The sequence below is a fragment of the Microcaecilia unicolor genome, chromosome 5 (genome assembly GCF_901765095.1).
Source record: "Microcaecilia unicolor chromosome 5, aMicUni1.1, whole genome shotgun sequence".
Lineage (NCBI taxonomy): Eukaryota > Metazoa > Chordata > Amphibia > Gymnophiona > Siphonopidae > Microcaecilia > Microcaecilia unicolor.
In genome coordinates, this window is record NC_044035.1 from 206,250,653 (window position 1) to 206,276,935 (window position 26,283).

Below are 26,283 nucleotides of genomic sequence, written 5' to 3' on the forward strand. Positions count from 1 at the left end.
GCATAGTTGGAGATTAAAGGAGGACGTTAAAGCGAGTAACTTGGAAATATAAGAGCTGGAAGGATCATTAGCAGGAATATTAAAGTCACCAAGGATGAGAGAGGGGGAGGAAGGATCATGGAAGAAGGCAAGCCAGGCGTCAAAGTCACTGAGAAAGGATGAAAGGGACTTATCAGGGGGACGATAAATGACCGCTATTCGAAGAGGCAGAGGGGAGAAAAGGCGGATAGAGTGGACTTCAAAGGAGGAAAAACAGTAAGATTGAGGTGGAAGAAGGGGTTGAAATCTGGAGGAGGGAGAGAGAAGTAGTCCAACACCGCCCCCACGGCCAGCAGGGCGAGGAGTATGTGAAAATAGATAACCGCCATGGCACAGGGCTGCGACTGAAGCAGAGTCATCAGGGCAGAGCCAGGTTTCTGTTATGACGAGCAGATGGAGGAAACAAAATAGGGCACACTCTGACCCAGTTAGCAGGGGGGAAAAAGCACCATTGGAGTAGAGCCCAGTACCCTACACCCACCACAATGCATTGCTGATGTGACTCTGCCGGGTACCTAACAGAAAAGGTGTCACACTCACCCGAGAGCCACATCGTAACCAGGGAAAGGCTGTCGGAGGATACAACACATTCTGCTGTCATGGAGGTGGGTATGGCATTTGAGGCTGGCATACAGGCTGGCAAAAAAGGTTTTTAGTTTAATTTTTTTAGTATGGGAGGGGGTTGGTGACCAATGGGGGAGTATGGGGAGGTCATCCCCCATTCCCTCCAGTGGTCATCTGGTCATTTGGGGCACCTTTTTGAGGCTTGGTCGTGAAAATAAAAGGACCAAGTAAACCCGGCGATATACTGCTTATCGCCGTTTTTTTCCATTATCACCGAAAGCCGGCCATCTGGTAGCCACGCCCATGCCCACCCATGTCCCGCCTTCGCTTCATGGCCGACACGCCCCTTTGAACTTTGGCCGGCGACGCAACGGGAAAGCGGCGATGTTGCCAAAAAAGCGGCTTTCGATTATACCTATTTGGCCGCTTTTTCGAGATCTCTGGCCATCTCCCGATTTATGTCAGAAAATGGCCGGTGATCACTTTCGAAAATGAGCTGGTTAATGACTTTTGTTATGTTGATTTTCTAGAACTTAAATGGAAATGACTTCAGTGATGGAGTATCGCTATTGACTAGCTTGTTCTTGTTTTTGTATGTTTTCATCTACTTATTACAAAGTTCTAAGCAAGGCAAATTTTTCATTTTGAAACTATACTAAAATTGTTATTATTATATATATATATATATATATATATATATATATATATATATATAATTTTCATTATATTAACTCATAGACACAAAATTCTTTTAGGCCTGGGAGTTCTCCTTGTCTGCTGTTCACTTCTAATATCCTCTTACACGCATCTATTTTTCTAAAGCTTGAGCTCTCAGCTCCTAGCTCTGTGCTCTGATGGCTTTTTTCTTTAGTTACATGAATCCAAGCTATATTTTTCTTTCTAATATAATTGCTGGATATAATAATAGCAATATGATGATGCATATATGTCATCCTCCTCTAGGATATACACAATGTTTGAAATTGAAATTGTTTCACATAAGATTTTGCAACACTTATGTTTCTTCAGATCTTAACATACTTTCTCAATATGGTTCACAATATAAAAAATGATACTAAGTTATTTCTTGGAAAGTGCATGGGTTCCGACACCCAATAAAAAGGAAAAAAATATATTTAGCTCTTTAAAAAATGAAAGCACAAATCATGTTTTTACAAGAAACATATCTGCCTGACATGCAGCTTTTCATCAAAACTGGTAACTGGTTAGGTGAATTCTACCAGTGGGAGGAGTTGCTATTATCTAATATAATAAAACGCACCGTGAACGTTCTGAAGACAACGTTCTGTGAAGCCGGAAGCTTGAAGCCGGAAGCCTAAGTTCTCTCAGGACAACGTTCTGTGAAGCCGGAAGCTTGAAGCCGGAAGTCTGAAGCCTTGAAGCCTTGAAGCCTGAAGCCTGAAGCCTTGAAGCCATCTGACGTCACTCCCAGGCTGAGGCTGAAGGGTTCGGGGATTCGTGGTGTGAAGCCTTCAAGCCAGCCAGCCGTCTCTGCCCCGCCCTCGCGACAAAACAAACAAATCCGGAAGCGAAACGTCAGGGAAGGAGGCGGCGCTCCCGACGTCTAGCCTTCCCTTCGCTGTGTTCCGCCTTCAAAACAAGGCGGAACACAGCGAAGGGAAAGCTAGACGTCGGGAGCGCCGCCTCCTTCCCTGACGCTTCGCTGCACGAACCGCCACGGAGGTAAAGTTAAAAAGAATTAAAAAAAAAAAAAGGGATGCATGGATGCGAAGGAGGGGGCATGGATGCGAAGGGGGGGGGGGGCATGGATGCGAGGGGGGGCATGGATGCGAAGGGGGGGGGCATGGATGCGAAGGGGGGGGGGGGGAAGAAGAGGGCGGGCCAGGCTGGGACATGGGAGAGAGCGTAGCATGGATGCGAGGGGGGGGGGGTCATGGAAGGGCGAGAGAGGACTTGCTGGAAAAGGATGAATGGAGGCGGCAGGGGACAGAGGAGCATGGATTACAGAGCAGGCCTCAGGCAGAGAGGGGAAATGCTGGATAGGGATGAATGGAGGGGGCAGGTGACAGATGAGCATGGATTGGAAGGGCAGGACTCAGGGAGAGGGGAATTGCTGGATAGGGATGAATGGAGGGGACAGATGGGCATGGATGGATATGGATTGCAGGGCAGGCCTCAGGCAGAGAGGGGAAATGCTGGATAGGGAAAAATGGAGGGGCCAGGTGACAGATGAGCATGGATGGGCATGGATTGGAAGGGCAGGACTCAGGGAGAGGGGAATTGCTGGATAGGGATGAATGGAGGGGACAGATGGGCATGGATGGATATGGATTACAGAGCAGGCCTCAGGCAGAGAGGGGAAATGCTGGATAGGGAAAAATGGAGGGGCCAGGTGACAGATGAGCATGGATGGGCATGGATTGGAAGGGCAGGACTCAGGGAGAGGGGAATTGCTGGATAGGGATGAATGGAGGGGACAGATGGGCATGGATGGATATGGATTACAGAGCAGGCCTCAGGCAGAGAGGGGAAATGCTGGATAGGGAAAAATGGAGGGGCCAGGTGACAGAGGAGCATGGATGGGCATGGATTGGAAGGGCAGGACTCAGGGAGAGGGGAATTGCTGCATAGGGATGAATGGAGGGGACAGATGGGCATGGATGGATATGGATTGCAGGGCAGGCCTCAAGCAGAGAGGGGAAATGCTGGATAGGGATGAATGGAGGGGGCAGGTGACAGACAAACATGGATGGCCATGGATTGGGAGAGCAGGGCTCACGGACAGAGGGGAATTGCTGGAAAAGGATGAATGGAGGGGGCAGGGGACAGATGGCCATGGATTGGGAGGGCACGGCTCACACTCTCTCTCTCATATACAATGTCTTTCTCACTCTCACACACTCTGTCTCACACTGTATCACATTCACTCTCTATGTGCCACACAGTCACTCACACACTCGCTTGGTCTCATACACTCACTCAAACAGAGAATCTGTGTCTCACACACACTCTCTCTCTCTCCCACACACACACACTGTCACTCACACTGTGTCTCACATACACACTTGCACACACTCTCATTCTCACACACACACTCTCTCACAAACACACTCACACCCAGACTCACGCTCTCTCTCACACAATCACACTTTCACTCCGACTCTCAAACAGTCACTCTCACATACACTCTCCCAAACATACACACTCCGAGGAAAACCTTGCTAGCGCCCGTTTCATTTGTGTCAGAAACGGGCCTTTTTTACTAGTCTAATATAATAAAACGCACCGTGAACGTTCTAATGAGGACAACGTTCTGAAGTCACTAAAACACTCCCTGAAGGCTGAAGGGTTCGTGGCGTTCGTGGTGTGAAGCCAGCCAGGCTGCCAGCCGTCTCTGCCCCGCCCTCGAGTCAAACGTCATGACGTCCAGGGCAAACGTCATGACGTCGACGGCGCAAAAAAAAAAACGCAGCGTCAGGGAAGGAGGCGGCGCTCCCGACGTCTCTAGCCTTCCCTTCGCTGTGTTCCACCTTCTTCTGACGTCAAGGATGACGTCAGAAGAAGGCGGAACACAACGAAGGGAAGGCTAGACGTCGGGAGCGCCGCCTCCTTCCCTGACGCTGCGCTGCCGGAACCGCTGCCACGGAGGTAAATTAAAAAAAAAAAAAAAAGGGATGTAGGGGGAAGAGAAGAGGGTGGGCAGTTGAACAATGGGAGCGGGAGGGCAGAGGAGAAACGACAGCAAGGATGCGAAGGGGGGGGGGGGAATAAGGGGGCGGGACATGCTGGGACATGGGAGACAGAAGAGCATGGATGCGAGGGGGGGTCATGGAAGGGAGAGAGGGGAATTGCTGGAAAAGGATGAATGGAGGGGGCAGGGGACAGAGAAGCATGGATGGGCATGGATTGAGATGGCAGGGCTCAGGGTGAGAGGGGAATTGATGGAAAAGGATGAATGGAGGGGGCAGGGGGCAGAGAAGCATGGATGGGCATGGATTGAGATGGCAGGGCTCAGGGAGAGAGGGGAATTGCTGGAAAATGATGAATGGAGGGGGCAGGGGACAGAGAAGCATGGATGGGCATGGATTGAGATGGCAGGGCTCAGGGTGAGAGGGGAATTGATGGAAAAGGATGAATGGAGGGGGCAGGGGTCAGAGAAGCATGGATGGGCATGGATTGAGATGGCAGGGCTCAGGGAGAGAGGGGAATTGCTGGAAAATGATGAATGGAGGGGGCAGGGGACAGAGAAGCATGGATGGGCATGGATTGAGATGGCAGGGCTCAGGGAGAGAGGGGAATTGCTGGAAAATGATGAATGGAGGGGGCAGGGGACAGAGAAGCATGGATGGGCATGGATTGAGATGGCAGGGCTCAGGGAGAGAGGGAAATTGCTGGAAAAGGATGAATGGAGGGGGCAGGGGACAGAGAAGCATGGATGGGCATGGATTGAGATGGCAGGGCTCAGGGAGAGAGGGGAATTGCTGGAAAAGGATGAATGGAGGGGGCAGGGGACAGAGAAGCATGGATGGGCATGGATTGAGATGGCAGGGCTCAGGGTGAGAGGGGAATTGCTGTAAAAAGGATGAATGGAGGGGGCAGGGGACAGAGAAGCATGGATGGGCATGGATTGAGATGGCAGGGCTCAGGGAGAGAGGGGGAATTGCTGGAAAATGATGAATGGAGGGGGCAGGGGACAGAGAAGCATGGATGGGCATGGATTGAGATGGCAGGGCTCAGGGAGAGAGGGAAATTGCTGGAAAAGGATGAATGGAGGGGGCAGGGGACAGAGAAGCATGGATGGGCATGGATTGAGATGGCAGGGCTCAGGGTGAGAGGGGAATTGATGGAAAAGGATGAATGGAGGGGGCAGGGGGCAGAGAAGCATGGATGGGCATGGATTGAGATGGCAGGGCTCAGGGAGAGAGGGGAATTGCTGGAAAATGATGAATGGAGGGGGCAGGGGACAGAGAAGCATGGATGGGCATGGATTGAGATGGCAGGGCTCAGGGAGAGAGGGGAATTGCTGGAAAATGATGAATGGAGGGGGCAGGGGACAGAGAAGCATGGATGGGCATGGATTGAGATGGCAGGGCTCAGGGAGAGAGGGAAATTGCTGGAAAAGGATGAATGGAGGGGGCAGGGGACAGAGAAGCATGGATGGGCATGGATTGAGATGGCAGGGCTCAGGGAGAGAGGGGAATTGCTGGAAAAGGATGAATGGAGGGGGCAGGGGACAGAGAAGCATGGATGGGCATGGATTGAGATGGCAGGGCTCAGGGTGAGAGGGGAATTGCTGTAAAAAGGTTGAATGGAGGGGGCAGGGGACAGAGAAGCATGGATGGGCATGGATTGAGATGGCAGGGCTCAGGGAGAGAGGGGAATTGCTGGAAATGATGAATGGAGGGGGCAGGGGACAGAGAAGCATGGATGGGCATGGATTGAGATGGCAGGGCTCAGGGAGAGAGGGAAATTGCTGGAAAAGGATGAATGGAGGGGGCAGGGGACAGAGAAGCATGGATGGGCATGGATTGAGATGGCAGGGCTCAGGGAGAGAGGGGAATTGCTGGAAAAGGATGAATGGAGGGGGCAGGGGACAGAGAAGCATGGATGGGCATGGATTGAGATGGCAGGGCTCAGGGAGAGAGGGAAATTGCTGGAAAAGGATGAATGGAGGGGGCAGGGGACAGATGGGCATGGATTGGGAGGGCAAGGCTCACACTCTCTCTCTCATATACAATGTCTTTCTGACTCTCACTCTCACACACTCTGTCTCACAATGTATCACATTCACTCTCTATGTGCCACACAGTCACTCACACACTCGCTTGGTCTCATACACTCACTCTCACAGAGAATCTGTGTCTCACACACACTCTCTCTCTCGCACACACACACACACTCTCACACTGTGTCTCACATACACACTTGCACTGTAGGTGGTTATATATATATTTTGTAAGAGGCCAATTTCCTACCTATGTACTCGCTTATGTCTAGGGGGCGTGGCCTCTGCCCAACATTAGCTGCATGGAAAATAACGGACAGACCAATGGAATATATTAGTTTATTTATACAGCGTTATATACAAAAATATAGAAAACTCTTCTCAGCTTATAGCATCAGCAATTCCTGATTGCATGCACAATGATACCAAAATAGAGAATAACTATGATTATCCTATTGGCTAATCTGTAATGACAGATAAACACAATACCAAGATCCTAATGATTACCACACAAATCTTATACTAGGCTAACAGCTACTAGAGATCATAAATCCTGACGTCACACATCTGTTGGGTCCGAGCACAGACTAATTATCTAACCCAGCCTGAAGGAAGTAAACTATGATCTCACCGTCCCGGTTTCCAGATCAGATTCCTTCCAATGCCTCAGCCGAAGGTCTCAGCGAGGTCCCACAAGCTCAGGTGATGCACTTGTCTTGATCAGCCACAGATGATACAGACTCAGTATAGATCCTGTAGACAGCTGTATCCTGGGGAAAAGCTTTGCCAGGTATTATCAGTAAGTCTATCAGGTAAATTAGGTGCTTGCAGAAATGCAAGTGTTCTCCTCTTCTGTTCTTCTGTTCTTCCCTCTTCTTCCTTCTCTCAGGAACTAGTCTCTTTCTGTTCCCGCTTCTCAGATCAATCAGTTTTCTGGGAGCCAATCAGAAATAATCCCACCATGTACTCCCAGCATCTGTATGAAGCTTCCTTTGTCCGTCTTATCTCGTAAGTTCTCTCTCACTCTCTCTCCCGATACAGAGTGACCTTGGAGGTGGTGCAGGCTTCAGTAAATCTATTACAAGCTGAAATTCTGACTTCTGCACAGTTGGTAGTCAGACATATAGGTGAAAGGTTGCAGCGTCCATTTTGGCTGTAAAGGTGCTCTCATATGCACACAGGGTGGGTGAGATCACAGCAAATACTCCTACAGATTCCCCCCCTTGGAGATGGAAATTACTGCAAAGGAGTAAAGGCCTTCTCCAACCTAACTACAAAAATAAGCCAGACAGTTCAGTCAGGATTCAGGTACAAACTTCATGGTCAAAACTACAAAAAGTTTCAAAGTAAATCTCAACTAATGCAAACTAACACTCTTCAAACAGTTCAATTAAGCAAAATAATGTTCACAAGGAAATCAAAAATGCTAATACAGCAAAATACTGAATAATATAACCCGCAGGTGCAGTTAGTTAAAAGTCTTAACACATGAAAATTAATCAAACAAATCATGAACCATAATCACATAGATCATGAAAATCACATCATGCAAGGCAAAGCATATCAGTACAGAAAAGTGAAAACGGAATAAATTGTTGGCAAAACTCTGGTTAGAGGTAACTACATAAAGTCTTGTAATCTCATCGCCGTAGGTGACAAAGTGTTTACGCGATAGCGTAAATGACGAAGGTCTCTCCAAAACACTACAGCACACAGGAGCATGATGACCCACGAGATGGTCAAAAGTGGGATGACAACGTGAGTGGACATGTGGAACTGGGTGACATCAGATGAACGACGTTTGTAATCTGCAACCTCGAGAGTCTCATGGTCAACAGATAATTCAACAGTGTGAGAGTCTTTGGACTGTAAAAATGGTATAAGGTCCATAGCAAAGTCAATAGGGTGGACCGTGATGAATAATGAGGTGTGAATGGACAACTTCTCACATCAAGAAGACATCAAACAGGAACAAAATGGTCCACGTAATGGTGATGATGAAGAAAGTCTTCAAACATAAGCATTGGACACAGTTCAAAAAGAAAGTCAATGAAATGTCCCAGAAACAAACAAACACACATCCAAAACTTCACTGTCAGGAACACTGGATCGGTTGAAATAAAAATAAAATCAAACAATTCCCCCCAACACGAAGAATGATTCTTGGCCAAAGAAAAACTCCAACAGTCATGACTAAACAATGGAAATCACGAGGAACAAGGGGAAGGGATGTTGAAAACCACCAATGGATTAGGAAGCAGGGCGTCAGGAACATCTTGAAGAACGACATCAGGAACGGAAACAGGATCAATCTGTTAGGCAACTGCACCGGATCTTCAAGGTTTTGTTTTTTTTCCTTTGTAGCTGAAAAACAAAAGAAGACGAAGCTATTCTGCTTCATGGTTAGTTTGTGTCATTTCAACAATGCATGTATCTGGAACCAAATGACTGGGGTGACATGGTCTCAACTGATTGATGTGGACCCATTTAAGGGTGTCTTCACCTTGAGAATTTTTTCTGAGGCGAATTTGGTAAGTCACAGGTGAAGCTTTTTCCACTATTGGGAATGGACCACGCCAACTAGGCAGAAACTTCCTTTCTTTAACCTTGTTTCTGGCAAAATTGAAGTAGAATACCTTGTCGCCAATTTGGTATTCTTTAGAGGTAGTCCCTTGATCATAATAGGCTTTTCTACCTCTAGCGCTACTTTCCAAGTTTTTCTGAGCAAAGGCAAAGGCACTTTGCAAATGCTTACGCAAATGGGTGACATATTCATGAGTGGAGGTAGCACTGGACAAGTTCACATCATTAGTCCTGTACAACAAATGAATTGGTAATGTCATTTCCCTACCTGTCATCATCTCAATGTGAGTAGTACAAGCATCAGCCTGTTCCACTTGCTCTTTCACCATAGCATCAAACTCTGAGAAAGGTTGGTTGGATGAAATTTCCACCTGTTCTTCAATGTCCTCCTGCAAGGTTGAGGTTTCCACAGAATTCACCCTTCGAGGCTTCTGAGGTACAGACATTTCCCTGGACAGAAACAAGAAGTCATCTTCCACCTGTACCTGAGCACACGTCGCATCATAGGGCCAAACAAACTCGAGAGATATGAGGCCCCTGGGAGAGGTAAACCAACTGTCAGTCGTCTCCCCCCCCTGGCAGGTGTCCCAAGAAGAAGGCAGCCTGCCAAGGATAGGCAAACTTACCTCGACATCATGGAAAGACTGGCCAACCAGAAAGCCAAAAGAATCTCCAGCGGATAGCTCAACTTCAGCAGACTGTGGATTGGTGACCAACAGGTATAAGGTGGTACCGGTGACCTCCAAACATGGCAGAACACCAATTGCCAATCCAAGGTCTCGAAAGTGGGCATGTGGGCTAAAGAACACTACATCATCCAGCAGACGTTGTCCTTGGGCGAGGCGAAGCTTGAGGGAAAAATCCCGAACTCTTCCTGGAATGGTTACATCCTTGTCACAGACTACCTCACAGACCTGGGGAATGGTCTGTCCAGACTTCAAACAAACAGCCGTAGGTTCAAGTTCCACTGGGTTGTTCTGCATTCTACTCCACAGGACAAGATTCACCAGGTCCACATAAACTCCCAGTCGTGCAAGGCAATCTGACCCCAAACATAAGGGTTCCCTCAAGCCCCGGACAATAGAGAAGTGGTGAGTGAATGTCTTCTTTCCCACAGTCAAGGGAAGGCCACATATTCCGTCAAGCGGCTTGGAGCCTTGTCCCGGTACCTGTACCGAAGTAGAGGAACATCTGCTGAAGGGAAGTTGTACAGACTTACGAATTTGGCTGTACAACGAGTCACTGATGTAGGAGAGATCACTAGTGAACAGTAAAGTAGCTTGAAGCAATTGGGTGTTAGCCACCTGAACTGGTATGGTGAATTCATCACCTTTCTGGGTGATGACAGTCACCTTGCAAGGATGAGCAAAATCAGGAGCAGAGAGAGGAGATGAGATTTCAAGTGATACGGGAGACACAGTATCTGTTAAGTCATCCGTCTTGGCTGAGTCCTGTGAAACAATCTCTAGTTGGTCCGCTTGTTGCACCAGCTCTTCATGCTTCTGACCCCCTTTTGGTGCATCTGTCAAAGGAGGCTCCCGCATGGGCGGATCCGCGGAACACCGGAGATCAGTCCGCAGGGGAGTGTCCTGTAGCTCCACAGAGTTGGCATCACCGACTGTACGCCAGTATCTCCCTCGCACATATTTAAGGGGTCGAGTAACTTTAGACCAGATCGTTTCCTCGTCATAATCCAAAACAGGCCGAAATCTCTTCAAAAGGTCATTTCCAATCAGAAATTCTTCACCCTCACTGGTAGTGATGATGGCTGGGTGCCTGACGGTCATCTGTCCAAGCTGTAAAGATAGCCAAACCTGTCCCACAGTTCCAATACTTTGATTGCCATAGGCCACCAGTGACAAGTCGCACGGTGTGACATGCAGCACATCCTGACCCCCCCCTAGAGATGCCTCTAGTTTCTGAAACAGGCCCTGGGTGACCAAAGTCACCTCTGAGGCTGTATCCAGGAGACCTTCACAGGAAAGTACTTGTTGAATTAACAACTCCACGGTATATCTGTAACCTTTAGATATAAGCTTACCTAGAAAATACCTGACTTCCTGGGATGAGTCTTTTGAAAGAGGCCCTTCCGGGTTCGAGGGCTGAGACGCAGCATGGTTCACGGGGGACTCCTCACTGATGGGCGACAACGCATCCACGTGGACAGTGGGGACGCTTGCGGTAACAGGTTTTGTGGCCACGTCTAGTCATGCTTGTTCTTCCTCCGAAGAGGATGGCTGTTCCACCCCAACAGATTTAACGCTAAGCCCCGGAGGGGTCGGCGGTCTAGAAGACTGGTCCTTCTGCTTCTGGAATTTGACCTTTTTATGAGAGGGAGGTGTCTTAGGTACATTGCTAGACTCCGCGATTGAACATCTTGCCAGCAATTGGTCCAGCTGAGCTTGCATAGCACGGATCTTCTCTGCATTCCACTTCTTTTGATTAAACCGCTTCTTTTTAGGGTGTTGCTGTCCCTCCTGTGCAATAGGGGGCGCTGCATCCCGCGGCAGGGCCTGAGAGCCCGGCGGCGTAGTTGGTCTCGGCGCTTTGTTTTCCAGAGAAAGCGTGGAAGTGACCGCACAAACAGCAGGTGGTATCACCCTGTTGCGACTCTTGGATGCCGGTTTCGGAGTCTCTGCGATTGGCTTGGCGCGGCAGATTTCAAAAATTCCTTCAGCCTGCTTTAGAAGGCTGGAATAGGGTTCTGCGTTTTTTCCTGCCAAGGGAATCTTTATCGGATCAGGCAGACCCTGTATAAAAAGTTCCCTGAAATCACCAAATTCAAGATCTTTAGAATCAGGCGGGACCCCCCCCTGGTAAAATGCACGCTTCAAGCGATGGGCCCACTCCCGCGGACTCTCCTCCGGATTACAACTAATAGTATACGCTGCACGCTTAGCTTCAAGAGAGTTGGCAAAGAGACCGTAGCGCTTCGCTAAGGCTTGCTCCACTGACCGTAAATCAGGGTTATCGGACATGATCAAATCTAGAACTTCATGGCACTCGGTACTAAAGGTCCATTTGAGGAGGGCTCTGATATCATTCTCAGAAGAGACGTGCATGGTTTGCAGGAGTTCATGCACTGCCTTAAGATGGGTTTCTATGGATACCAAGGCAGACTCTTTAAAAGGCGCTATTACGGTGCGTAGCATCTTTATAACATATGCCTGCCTCTCCATAGACATTCCTTTCTTGGGTTCCGGCTTGACATGCCGCTGATCACTACCAGGTGTAGAGAACCTCGGGGCAGGTGCGTTGCTAAAACTGGGTGTATCTGCCGAAGGCTGAGGCCCTGAGCTAGGCACCTGACCAAGTGAGCTGATGATTTCAGCAGGCAGTCCCTGGGCCCGTGCCTCCAATGGGTGTGGCACTGTCTCGGGTCTGCTGCTTCGGTCACCAGCCACTATGGGGCTGAATTGTACAGAGGGGCGGGAAAGAGCCGAAGCCATGCCCCCAGTGGGTGTGTTTAACTCGGGTCCCTCCCGGCTCACGTAACGGTTCATTTCGGGAGCTGGGCTTGGGTGACCCACAGCAAAACTGTCGGGGAACTCTAAGGTATACGGTACTTCTTCCTGCGCCATTTGCGTAAGCTCTTGCTGCATTGTGGAAATCTTTACAGTGCACTCATCTAATGCTTTAGGCAATGAATCTCTGTCCTTCACTGTACATTCTAATTGTAGTGAGACTGTCTCCTGCTTTTCTTTTACCTCCGCTAACTCTAGCTTGGCTGCGTGCCAATCTTGAAACACAGACACAGATTGTTCTTGAGTGGCCACTAGCTCCCTGCGCAACTCACTCTGAACACCTTCTGAGACCTGTTTTAGCTCCCGATTTAATGTCTGCAACTTATCTGTTTCCCTAATCTGGTTGTGTAATGCATCAGTCAACCGAGAAAATTTCTCTTGCAACGAATCAAAAGACTCGAGGTACTGGGCAATTTCTTGCTTTAATGTGGAATTAAGTGCTTCACAATCAGTTAGGTCACACTGCAAAGTTTTACACTTATCGTACAGTGTCTGGCACTCCGTACAAATCTCTTCAGAGGAGTCAGGTGGGGCGGGGCTTACATTGGTCCCTGCTAAAGCAGATTTGGCAGTGTCTAAATCAACTCGTAATGCAGCTAACTCACTGTCTCGCTCCTGGACAGTTTCCCTAGTCTGGGACAAATCTAACTGCAACTCTGCTATGCGATCTGTTAGAGGTACAGATACCTGTCTTATCTCATTCATCAAAGAGTCTTTGACTGCCAAAAGAGACACGCCCAGTTCACAAAGCATCCATTGTGACAAATGCTGTTTCTCTTTTATAATTGTATTTAAAACCGTAGCATATGCTTCTGAGCTATTCGGTGAACTGCTACCAAATAAAGCACGTACAGACTCTACTGTAGGAGGAGCTGGTTTCGCCTTACTATGAGAGAGTGGCAGTAATATTTTAAGCACGCCCCTCTCCTGTTCACTCAGAAGAATTTCAGGCAATGTGCCAACAGTGCCGGTCGCCATGTTAAAGACTAAACACACCCTGTTTTCCTTCCTTACAGAGAGTTTAGAGAAACCGTTTCTTTCTCTTTTGGAGCTCAGAGTAATAAATCTGTCAACCAATTACAGCAATAAAACACAGCTGTATAAACAAAGTCTGCCGTCAGCTAGGGTAACTGCAGTTCGTGCAAAAAAAAAACAGAGAGTCAAAACAGCTTTCTGAAAAGACCCAGAAAAGTTTTAACTTCTGATATTCCTTTTTGCCAACCGTCCCGGACGAGAGCCCCAATTTGTAGGTGGTTATATATATATTTTGTAAGAGGCCAATTTCCTACCTATGTACTCGCTTATGTCTAGGGGGCGTGGCCTCTGCCCAACATTAGCTGCATGGAAAATAACGGACAGACCAATGGAATATATTAGTTTATTTATACAGCGTTATATACAAAAATATAGAAAACTCTTCTCAGCTTATAGCATCAGCAATTCCTGATTGCATGCACAATGATACCAAAATAGAGAATAACTATGATTATCCTATTGGCTAATCTGTAATGACAGATAAACACAATACCAAGATCCTAATGATTACCACACAAATCTTATACTAGGCTAACAGCTACTAGAGATCATAAATCCTGACGTCACACATCTGTTGGGTCCGAGCACAGACTAATTATCTAACCCAGCCTGAAGGAAGTAAACTATGATCTCACCGTCCCGGTTTCCAGATCAGATTCCTTCCAATGCCTCAGCCGAAGGTCTCAGCGAGGTCCCACAAGCTCAGGTGATGCACTTGTCTTGATCAGCCACAGATGATACAGACTCAGTATAGATCCTGTAGACAGCTGTATCCTGGGGAAAAGCTTTGCCAGGTATTATCAGTAAGTCTATCAGGTAAATTAGGTGCTTGCAGAAATGCAAGTGTTCTCCTCTTCTGTTCTTCTGTTCTTCCCTCTTCTTCCTTCTCTCAGGAACTAGTCTCTTTCTGTTCCCGCTTCTCAGATCAATCAGTTTTCTGGGAGCCAATCAGAAATAATCCCACCATGTACTCCCAGCATCTGTATGAAGCTTCCTTTGTCCGTCTTATCTCGTAAGTTCTCTCTCACTCTCTCTCCCGATACAGAGTGACCTTGGAGGTGGTGCAGGCTTCAGTAAATCTATTACAAGCTGAAATTCTGACTTCTGCACAGTTGGTAGTCAGACATATAGGTGAAAGGTTGCAGCGTCCATTTTGGCTGTAAAGGTGCTCTCATATGCACACAGGGTGGGTGAGATCACAGCAAATACTCCTACAGCACACACTCTCATTCTCATACACACACTCTCACAAACACACTCACACCCAGACTCACTCTCTCTCTCACACACACACACTCACACTTTCACTCTGACTCTCACACAGTCACTCTCACATACACTCTCCCAAACATACACACTCCGAGGAAAACCTTGCTAGCGCCCGTTTCATTTGTGTCAGAAACGGGCCTTTTTTACTAGTATTTGATAAAACATTAACAGTTAATCTTCAAAAAGAAACAAAAGATGCAGAGGGAAGATGGCTTTTGTTAAATATAGTTGTAAATGGTATAGAACTAAATTTGCTCAACGTTTATGCCCGTAACAAAGATGACCCTTCTTTTTTTCATACAAAAACTTAAAAATTGGCAGAATACCCTCCAGTCCCCATTATCATAGCCGGTGATTTCAATATGCCTCTAAATACATGGTTAGACAGACAATCCAATACAATTTACCATATACCTAAAGCACACACTGCCTTACTCTCTTTGATAAATACATAAATACATGATTGATCCATGGAGATAGCTTCACCCAGATTCCAGAGAATACACTTTTTTTTCTAATCCTCACCATAGTTTTACAAGAATTGATTATTTTTTAATTTCTAATAATTTACTAGAACCAACCATTTCTTCAGACATATCTCCAATTACAATCTCAGATCATGCAGCAATCTCTATTACTCTTCAACTTAATACATCTACCTCATTAAAAAACCCTTCTGGAGACTTAACAGTCTATTATTAATGGATGATAACTACAAAAACAGAATTAAAAATGCAATTGTTGATTTTTTTTGTCTATAATCAAGATCCTAACATAAACCAAATCACAATTTGGGAAGCTTTCAAGGCCACTATAAGAGGAGAATTCATTGCTATCTCTGCACACCAAAATAAAGAAAGATATAAACACCTTGGAGAATTGGAGAATGAATTAAAATCACTGGAACAACAATATATTGTATCTTATAGTAACATAGTAAATGACGGCAGATAAAGACATGAACAGTCCATCCAGTCTGCCCAACAAGATAAACTCATTTTACATGGTATTTAATACTTTATATGTATTTCCGAGTTTGATTTGTCCCTGCCTTTCTCAGGGCATAGACCGTAGAAGTCCGCCCTGTACAGGTTTTATTCTCCAAATACCGGCGTCGCCACCCAATGTCCACTAAGATTCCATAAATCCATTCCTTCTAAACAGGATTCCTTTGTGTTTATCCCACGCATGTTTGAATTCCATTACCGTTTTCATCTCCACCACCTCCCACGGGAGGGCATTCCACGTATCTACCACCCTCTCCATGAAAAAAAATACTTCCTGACATTACTCCTGAGTCTGCCCCCTTCAACCTCAATTCATGTCCTCTAGTTCTACCACCTTTCCATCTCCGGAAAAGGTTCATATGCGGATTAATACCTTTCAAATATTTGAACATCTGTATCATGTCACCCCTGTTTCTCCAAGGTATACATGTTCAGATCAGCAAGTCTCTCCTTGTATGGTTTGCAACACAAATTCCATACCATTTTCGTAGCTTTTCTTTACACCACTTAGTTTCCAACCTAGTGAAATGCTTTCCAGGATCTTCAGCTACCAGATGTACCGACCAAATACTGAAAGTGATCCGAGAAGAGAGCAAGGCTTCAAATACTAATGTTGTAATTCACCTGGGGACAAATGACCTAGCCAACAAATAGCAAGTTTATACACAGAGAGTGTTCCACAAGCATGGAGAGGGACTGAAATCTTTGATTCGGACTGAGGCTTTTTCTGAAGTAATTCCCACGTGGGGGAAGGGAGAGGAAAGACTAAGTAAAACAGTGGCTTTCAATAAGTGGTTTGAGTCTTGGTGTAAAGAAAAAGGTTTTAGATACATAGGAGCATGGAGTAATAGGTGGAAAAATAACATGCTGTACTGTAATGATGGGCTACATCTTTCTGTGATGGGAAAAAGGATCCTTGGGGAGAAATTCAGACAGTATGTTTCTAAACAAGAAGGCAGGGGTGACAAAAGGAAACAAGGGAATTCAGAAAGTCACCCCTAGAATAAACATGATGGCAGAGGGAAAGGTCATCTAAATATAGAAAACCACCTAAACTTACTATGCAAATGGAAAGCAATGAGCACAAATGCCCGTAGTCTAGTTAAAAAGGTTCAAGACTTGCAAGTCCTGATATTTGAAGAAAACTTGGATATTGTTGCTATTACAGACATGGCTCAATGATTCCCATAAATGGGATGTGACCATACTGGACTATAATCATTTTAGGAAGGATAGATAGGGCCGAAGAGGTGGAGGAGTGGCGCTGTATGTGAGAGACAATATCAGAGTGGCTGAAATGTGGGGAACCTGGGGAAAGGAAGAAGCTTTATGGATTGTCCTGGAAAGAGAAGATGAAACCTGTATCCACACAGGGGTTATCTACAGACCTCCAGCACAAACAGAGAAGCTAGACAAGGATCTGATAGAAGATATTCAAAAGATTGATATGAAGGGGGAAATGCTACTGTATTTCAACTTGTCTGATGTGGATTGGAACATCCCGTCTGCAGAATCGGAAAGAAGTAGGGAGATTGTGGACGCCTATCAAATTCCTTCCTCAGACCAATGGTGACGGAACCCACGAGGGAAGGGTTGATGCTGGATCTAGTGCTCACGAATGGAGGATGCGTTTCCAATGTCCAAGTGTGTCCACCTATGTAATAGTGATCAACACACCGTATGGTTTGATATAAGGGCAAAGGCATAATGCAGACGCACAAAACTCAAAGTCCTGGATTTCAGATATACTGATTTTGATAAAATGGGGGAATACCTGAAGAAGGAGCTGGTGGCATGGGAAGGCGCAGGAGTAGTGGAAAATCAGTGGTCAAAGCTAAAGGCTGCTATAAATATGGCAACTGATCTTTACGCAATGAAAGTAAACAAACATAAGAGAAACAGGAAGCCTATATGGGTCTCCAACCAAGTAGCTGAAAAAATAAGAGCAAAAGAGGCTCTGTTCAAGAAATACAAAAGAACACAAAGAGAGGATCACGGAAAAGATTATTGGATTGAACTCAAAGAAGCGAAGAAATAAATAAATACGGTTAGCGTAAGTGGAAGAAAAAATGGCTAAAGATGTAAAGTGACAAGACCTTTTTCAGATATACTGCAGAAAGAAGAAAAGATAGGAACTGAATTGCAAGTGTGAAAGATAATGAGAATGGCTATGTGGAGAGTGAGGAGGATAAAGCGAACGTGCTAAACAATTACTTCTCTTCAGTGTTCACGGAGGAAAATCCTGGTGAAGGACCACGGTCTGCTGCCAAGGGAATATCTGGGAATGGAGTAGATACTGCGCCGTTAACGGAAGAAAGAGTTTATAAACAGCTGGAGAATCTGAAGGTGGACAAAGCTATGGGGCCGGATGGGATACATTCCAGTATACCAAAGGAGCTGGTGGGACCTCTTAAAGATTTATTTAATAGATCTTTAGAGATGAGAAAGGTTCTGTGAGACTGGAGACGAGTGGATGTGGTCCCTCTTCACAAAAGTGGAGACAGGGAAGAAGTGGGAAACTACAGACCGGTAAGTCTCATGTCAGCGGTAGGAAAAATAGTGGAGTCGCTGCTGAAAGAAAGGATAGTTAACTTTATAGAAGCCAACGGGTTATAGGACCCGAGGCAACATGGCTTTACCAAAGGAAAATCCTGCCAAATGAAACTTGACTTCTTTGACTGGGTGACCAAAGAACTGGATGAAGAACATGCTCTAGATGTAATCTACTTGGATTTCAGCAAATCTCCTAATCCAAACATTCTCAATTCCATATATCAAACCAAATCTAATATAATAAAACGCACCGTGAACGTTCTGAAGACAACGTTCTGAAGCCACTCAAACACTCCCTGTAGGGTTCGTGGATTTGTGGTGTGAAGCCAGCCAGCCGTCTCTGCCCCGCCCTCGCGTCAAACGTCATGACGTCGAGGGCGGAAAAAAAACCAAACAATTCCGGCAGCACAGCGTCAGGGAAGGAGGCGGCGCTCCCGACTTCTCTAGCCTTCCCTTCGCTGTGTTCCGCCTTCTTCTGACGTCAAGGATGACGTCAGAAGAAGGCGGAACACAGCGAAGGGAAGGCTAGACGTCGGGAGCACCGCCTCCTTCCCTGACGCTGCGCTGCCGGAACCGCCACGGAGGTAAATTTAAAAAGAAGACAAAAAAAAAAGGGATGTTGGGGGGAGAGAAGAGGGTGGGCAGTAAAGTTAAACAATGGGAGCGGGAGGGCAGGGGAGAAACGACAGCATGGATGCGAAGGGGGGGCATGGATGCGAAGGGGGGGAGAAGAGGGCGGGCCAGGCTGGGACATGGGAGAGAGAGGAGCATGGATGCGAGGGGGGGTCATGGAAGGGAGAGAGGGGACTTGCTGGAAAAGGATGAATGGAGGCGGCAGGGGACAGAGGAGCATGGATGGGCATGGATTGGGAGGGCAGGGCTCAGGGAGAGAGGGGAATTGCTGGAAAGGGATGAATGGAGGGGGCAGGGGACAGAGGAGCATGGATGGGCATGGACTGGGAGGGCAGGGCTCAGGGAGAGAGGGGAATTGCTGGATAGGGATGAATGGAGGGGACAGATGGGCATGGATGGATATGGATTGTAGGGCAGGGCTCAGGGAGAGAGGGGAATTGCTGGATAGGGATGAATGGAGGGGCAGGTGACAGAGGAGCATGGATGGGCATGGATTGGGAGGGCAGGGCTCAGGGAGAGAGGGAAAATGCTGGAAAAGGATGAATGGAGGGGGCAGGGGACAGATGGGCATGGATTGGGAGGGCAGGGCTCACACTCTCTCATATACAATGTCTTTCTGACTCTCTCACACACTCTGTCTCACACTGTATCACATTCACTCTCTATGTGCCACACAGTCACTCACACACTCGCTTGGTCTCATACACTCACTCTCACAGAGAATCTGTGTCTCACACACACTCTATCTCTCTCGCCCACACACACACACTCTCTCTCACACTGTGTCTCACATACACACTTGCACACACTCTCATTCTCACACACACACACTCTCTCACAAACACACTCACACTCACACCCAGACTCACTCTCTCTCTCACACACACACACTCACACTTTCACTCTGACTCTCAAACAGTCACTCTCACATACACTCTCCCAAACATACACACTCCGAGGAAAACCTTGCTAGCGCCCGTTTCATTTGTGTCAGAAACGGGCCTTTTTTACTAGTACAAATATAATAGATTATGGAGTATAAAAGCTGGTCATGAGATCTTTATTCGCAATCAATCCCAGTATGCTGAACAGAATAAATGCAGTCTTATGCTTGCTAACTATCTGAAAAGGAAAATAATTAAAACACAGATACCTATAATAAAACAAAAAAATTCAGATATTTCTTACACTAAAACAAAAGATATACTTTAAGCTTTTCACAAATTTTATACAGAACTCTATCAATCAGAAACCTCATATTTCCAATCTCAACTACAAAATTTTCTAAATAATAGTTTTTTCGGAGTCCAAGATGGCCGCCGAATAAGACAGACGCATTTTTCGTCTCTCTCTTACCTGAACAATATCGCTGATATGCCGAAGAGGAGGGGAAGGGCTGCGGCGACTGCCTCCCAGCAGCCGAGGAATTTACCTTCTCTAGGCTCGATTGAGCCTTTTTTGCAGAGAGCCGCAGGCATGGTTTTGCCGTCGACGGGCGGCCCGTTTGCTCACCCACTAGCTGGAGAAAGTGGAGTGAACGCAGGGCTGGAAGTCTCGTTGAGCCCGGACGGCAGAGACCCGCCTCCTCAACCAATTGGAAGCAGTTCTCCGATGAAGGCGTACTCGACCGCGAAGACCGGAGAGTCAGGTAGCGGAGGGGAACGGGAGGCAATTCTATCCTCGTCGGAAGGTTTGGGAGGTTTGTTAACCCCCACCTTAACTGCTCCCATAGAAAGAAGATCTGCTGAGGAGACCATAGGAACAAATGGGAATGTAAGTCTGATACACATTGAGACAGAAGAGATATTTCCTTTTAAAAAACCTACTGAAGTAACTTTAGACAATCTTTGGCATCTAATTGTGGAACTTGGTAAGGTTCTATGCCCTCAGACGAAAAAGATGTCAGAAGAAATTGCCTTATTGGATGGGAAATTGAAGGAAGTAGAAATTAAACTTAATTCTGTGGCTTCACAAACTGAAAACTTTGAAAAAGAAATACAACAGATACAAACTGTGCAAACAACAACTGTTAAAGACTTGGTAAACCTAAGGAGAAAATCGGAGTTTCTTGAAAACAGTCTTAAAAATAATAACCTGTGTTTTATAAATTTTCCCTTGCAACCTCTCTCTGGTTTCTCCGAGGGAAATGCTAAGAAATTATTTTAAAGAAATTCTTGAAATTAGTGAAGATCAATTTCCTCCTATCTCCCAGGTTTTTTATATCCCGGGTAAAAAAGATGAACAACATTTAAATAATCAGGCAATAGATGTCTCTGCATTGATAGAAAGTTCAGATAGTGAACAATTTACTGCTTCAACTTTACTTGCCACGGTTGCGTTGACCTCAGACAAGTCATGGATATTAAAGAAATTTTTCCTAAAGAAAGAGAAAACCTTTAGAGGATTACAAACTCGGATATTTCCTGACTTGTCGAGGGACACGCAGAAGCGTAGGCAAAAGTTCTTGCAGTTGAAACAGGAAACGCTCCAATTAGGAGCAACGTTCTATTTAAAATATCCATGTAAATGTTTGGTTAATTATCAGAATGTCAAATATGTGTATTTTGACCCTTCCCAATTATGTTCCTTCTTAACATCTAAGAGAGCTCTATAAGTGAATATATACCAAGCCTGTAATGCTGATATCTTTTTTTTTGGTTATAGTATATTTGAAATGTTGAATTTCTTTTCCTTATATCTCCAGTTATTGATAACTTGGACTCATTATTTGTGGACTTTAAAGCATCTAAAAAGGAGATGTTTTTCTTAATTTTATTTGTGAGGAAATTCTTTGTAAACAGTATTCTTTAGTTGCTTTTTTCTGTCAAGTAAATTTACTTGTGATTTATTGAAATAATAATAAACAAATAAATAAATAAAAAATTGTCTAAATAATATCTCTTTCCCTTCCTGGTCCATAAAAGAAAGAGACTCATTCCATTCCCCTATAACTGATCAAGAAATCTTAATCTCTATTAACCAATTAAAGTCTAGGAAATCACCTGGACCAGATGGTTTTCCTAGCAAATTTTATAAAGTATTTAGTTAAGATTTGATCCCCAACCTTCTCAACTTATTTGAACAACTAGAAAATGACTCTTCATTAAAAACACCCAATAGATTCTCTGAGGCAGTTATCACTATTATACCAAAACCTAATAAAGATCTTACACAGGTCTCCAATTATCGGCCAATATCTCTACTAAATGTACATAAGTACATAAGTACATAAGTAGTGCCATACTGGGAAAGACCAAAGGTCCATCTAGCCCAGCATCCTGTCACCGACAGTGGCCAATCCAGGTCAAGGGCACCTGGCACGCTCCCAAAACGTAAAAACATTCCAGACAAGTTATACCTAAAAATGCGGAATTTTTCCAAGTCCATTTAATAGCGGTCTATGGACTTGTCCTTTAGGAATCTATCTAACCCCTTTTTAAACTCCGTCAAGCTAACCGCCCGTACCACGTTCTCCGGCAACGAATTCCAGAGTCTAATTACACGTTGGGTGAAGAAAAATTTTCTCCGATTCGTTTTAAATTTACCACACTGTAGCTTCAACTCATGCCCTCTAGTCCTAGTATTTTTGGATAGCGTGAACAGTCGCTTCACATCCACCCGATCCATTCCACTCATTATTTTATACACTTCTATCATATCTCCCCTCAGCCGTCTCTTCTCCAAGCTAAAAAGCCCTAGCCTTCTCAGCCTCTCTTCATAGGAAAGTCATGTAGATGACAAAATATTTGCAAAAATCCCATCTAACCATCTGCGTTTAATCATTGGTTCTGTTATTCATCCCAATCAAGTTGGGTTTATGCCAGGGAGATTAATCACCGACAATGCCCGCCTGTTTCACCAGATTTCCCTGCTTGCTAAATCTCTAGATAAACCTGTTATAGCAATGGCTATTGATGCTGAAAAAGCATTTGATAGAGTAGAAAGGAACTTCTTATTTTCTGTCCTTCATAAATTTGGAGCACCAGATTCTTTCATCAATAAAATTAAAATACTATACACCAATCCCTCTGTATGCATTATTGCAAATAATACATTTTCAAAGCAAATAAGCTTGAAGAGAGGCACCAGACAAGGCTGCCCCGCTGTCACCTCTTCTATTTAATTTAGCTCTGGAACCCCTACTTATTTCCATCTGCCATAATTCTACTATATATGGCATCTCCTTTAAAAATGAAGAAATCAAAGCAGCGGCCTATGCAGATGATGCTCTACTATTCTTCACAAATCCTATACAATCTATAGAATTTTTTTTTAAACTGGTAGAAACTTACTCTTATTTTTCAGGCTACAAAATCAATAAACAAAAAACTGAGTTAATACCCCTTAATGTACATGCCACTCCAACCATTAGCTCACATTTTGATTTTGTTTGGTCATCTAGTGGCTTTCGTTACCTTGGATTAGATCTCTTACCAGATCTTGAATCTACTATGACAACTAATTCAAAGAAAATTCTTGTAATAATCAAAGAATTACTTCTTTCATGGAGCCCATTGCACCTTTCCTGGTGGGGAAGATTGGAGTCTATAAAAATGGTAGTAATGCCAAAAATCAACTTTATTTTAAGTATGATTCCAGTTTTTTTCCCCCGCACTGTTTATCAACAAATAGATAAACTTCTATCACAATTTTTGTGGGCTTTCAAAGTCCCAAAAATTGCTTTGAAAACATTAAAAAATCCTAAAGAACATGCTGGTGTTGCTTTTCTAGATTTCTGCACATATCACAAAGCGTTCATAACACAACAAGCATGTTATTGGATTGCTACACATTCCAATTATGAACCTATATAATTGAAAATTGAAAAAGAACTATGGTCTCAATACTTACATCCACAACATATTCCTTTCTGTATACCAAAACACTTACAAGATAATTCTGTTATTGTTTCATTTCATAAATACTTGATTGAACTAGATAAATATATGGAACCCCCTAGTGAGAACTCATTACACTCCATAATTTGGGGTAATCCCATTATTAAAATCAACAAATCATATATATATATTCTGGTTAACTTGGTATAACAAAGGCATATATTATATAGATCAATTATTATCCAGTGGAACACTGCATTCCTTTTCTTTATTGCAGAGTAAATATCTATTACCCATTAATCCGTTTTTTCGATGGTTGCAATTGCAGCATTGCCTTACCAGAAATGAAAATATTAAGACACTTTCTTCACTACAACAGGCTATAATATATACAAATTTTTCAGATCAAAAGAATTATCTTCAAAATCTGGCCTCATGTATTTATGGGAACTAGATCTGGAACACAAACTAACATCAGAACAATGGAAAGACTTCTGGAAATTTCTTGGACGACCAGTAACCTCAGCTAACATGATCCAGTCGCTTTTCTTTTTGCATCACAAAGCCATCTGGACTCCACAAAAACTAGCAGTTGCAGGTCTACTACCTCAAAATCTCTGTTGATCATGTAAGATATATCCTGGAACTCTGAAACATCTTCTTTTTGAATGCAGTCTCACTCATGCCTTTTGGGAAAAGACATGGAACATTATTTCCAAAATTCTACATATTCAACAACCAATCTCATGGAAAATGATTATTTTTGGTTCTGTGGCGTTGGACACCTCTTTGGATAAACATGACTCTAAATTGCTCAACATTTTATTAGCAGTTGCTGTAAAATCCATACTATCCAATTGGAAAGATAACTCTCTTCTAAATATTCATTTCTGGTGGCAATCTGTATTGCCACTTCATCAATTTGAAGTCTCAGTAATAGATAAGAAAGATCTTTCACCATTGGCATTTAAAGTATGGTCTAGTTTGGACTCCTATATGTCCAATACTTAAATACTTACTTCAGGGCCGCCGAGAGCCAGAGCCGGGCCTGGGACAAGGCCGCCCCCGGGCCCCCCCACCCCCCCTGAGGTCATCGTCGCCACCTCTCCTTCCTTCCGTGCTCCGCCCTTGCGGACGTTACGTCAGGCAAGGGCGGGACACAGAAGGAAGGAGTGGCCTGCCCTGCTGCTGCTTGCCGCGAAGGTGGTGAAAAGAAAGGAAGGAGGCTTTTAAGGTTAGTTCGGGAGCGACAGCGGGCGGGCCTGACTGCGGTGGCGCCGGGCCCCCTCCGGAGGCCTGGGCCCGGGGACATTTGTCCCCCCTGTCCCCCCCTATCGGCGGCCCTGACTTACTTAACAGCTTTGATATATGTTTCTGATATTTTCTAGACACTGTACTTGAAAGGTGATGACTTTCTTTATTTTCACAACCAGCAATTCACCTGACAAATTATTTTTCTTTGTTCTGCTTGGTCTCATTGAATTCTTTATTTGAGTATTTTGTTGTACACAATTTTTTTTTGTACTTTGTTCTTTTCACATTTTTTTTGTGTCCAAGTGGACACAAAAACAATTTGTGTAATTTATTCAATACACTGGAGATAAACAGCATAAGTCTTAGATCACTAACTGAATGTTGTACTCTGCTTGGACTGGATTTAAAGCTGCTGTTATTCCTCAACAGGACAATGACCATCTCCATCCCCCAGTTTATGAGAACAGCACAAACATCAAAGAGACAGGAGAGGATGGTACCACAGATGAGAAACCCAAAGGAGAGCCTGTCAGATTTGGATGGATAAAGGGTGTGATGGTAGGTATTATTTCATGTTGCTGGGGCACATAGGCAGTCGATGGCCCAACTGTTTGGGGAGTCTAAAGGGGGAGGGGTTAGGGGTGGAGCTTACATCCATAATTGTCTGACAACACACAGAAAAAAATAAGTAAAAATAAAATAGTCACAATTAATAGCTTTTATTAAATTTAGATATTAGATATGTCTCATATGTCAAAGAATAAAGAGGTTGCTCAAAGCATATACTAACTACAATTGCTCAACTGTAAAACACTATGCACAAATTTATGCAGAAACACACTCAGAACCTGACTGTACCATAAATATTACACTGGGCAGACCCTAATACACCAATATACCACCCATACGGAAAATGCAGACCGTCAACAATATGAAACAAGGGATCATAATATCACAATTCTCATGTAGAGCCGCAAAACACCCTTTTAGGGTGGATAGTGTTCACAATGAGCTCCTTTGATTAACGACCATATGTAGATCCTTCAAGAGGTTGTATGTCATGATTTAGGCTGTACACCCTTTCTGATGTTTTGGTGCCACGTCAGTAAGGCCAACACACAATCTCTCTACTGCAAAACACTATACACAAACTTGTTCAAAAACACACTCATAACCATACCAAACCATAACAGCAGTAATTCCAAGGACAGGACGAGCTACAACCTTATGCGTGGAAAGGCAGCATGTAATTACACAGGGCTCTAAAACACCAGTAC

At 44.8% G+C, this 26,283-nt stretch overlaps 1 protein-coding gene across 1 annotated transcript in view; it reads left to right on the forward strand.

The window, feature by feature from the left end:
• The window catches only part of SLC12A3 (solute carrier family 12 member 3), a 1,234,282-nt gene that overhangs the window by 22,102 nt on the left and 1,185,897 nt on the right, over positions 1-26,283 (forward strand). The window contains 1 exon segment of the mRNA XM_030203718.1: positions 25,436-25,564. Coding sequence (XP_030059578.1) covers positions 25,436-25,564 — 129 coding nt within the window.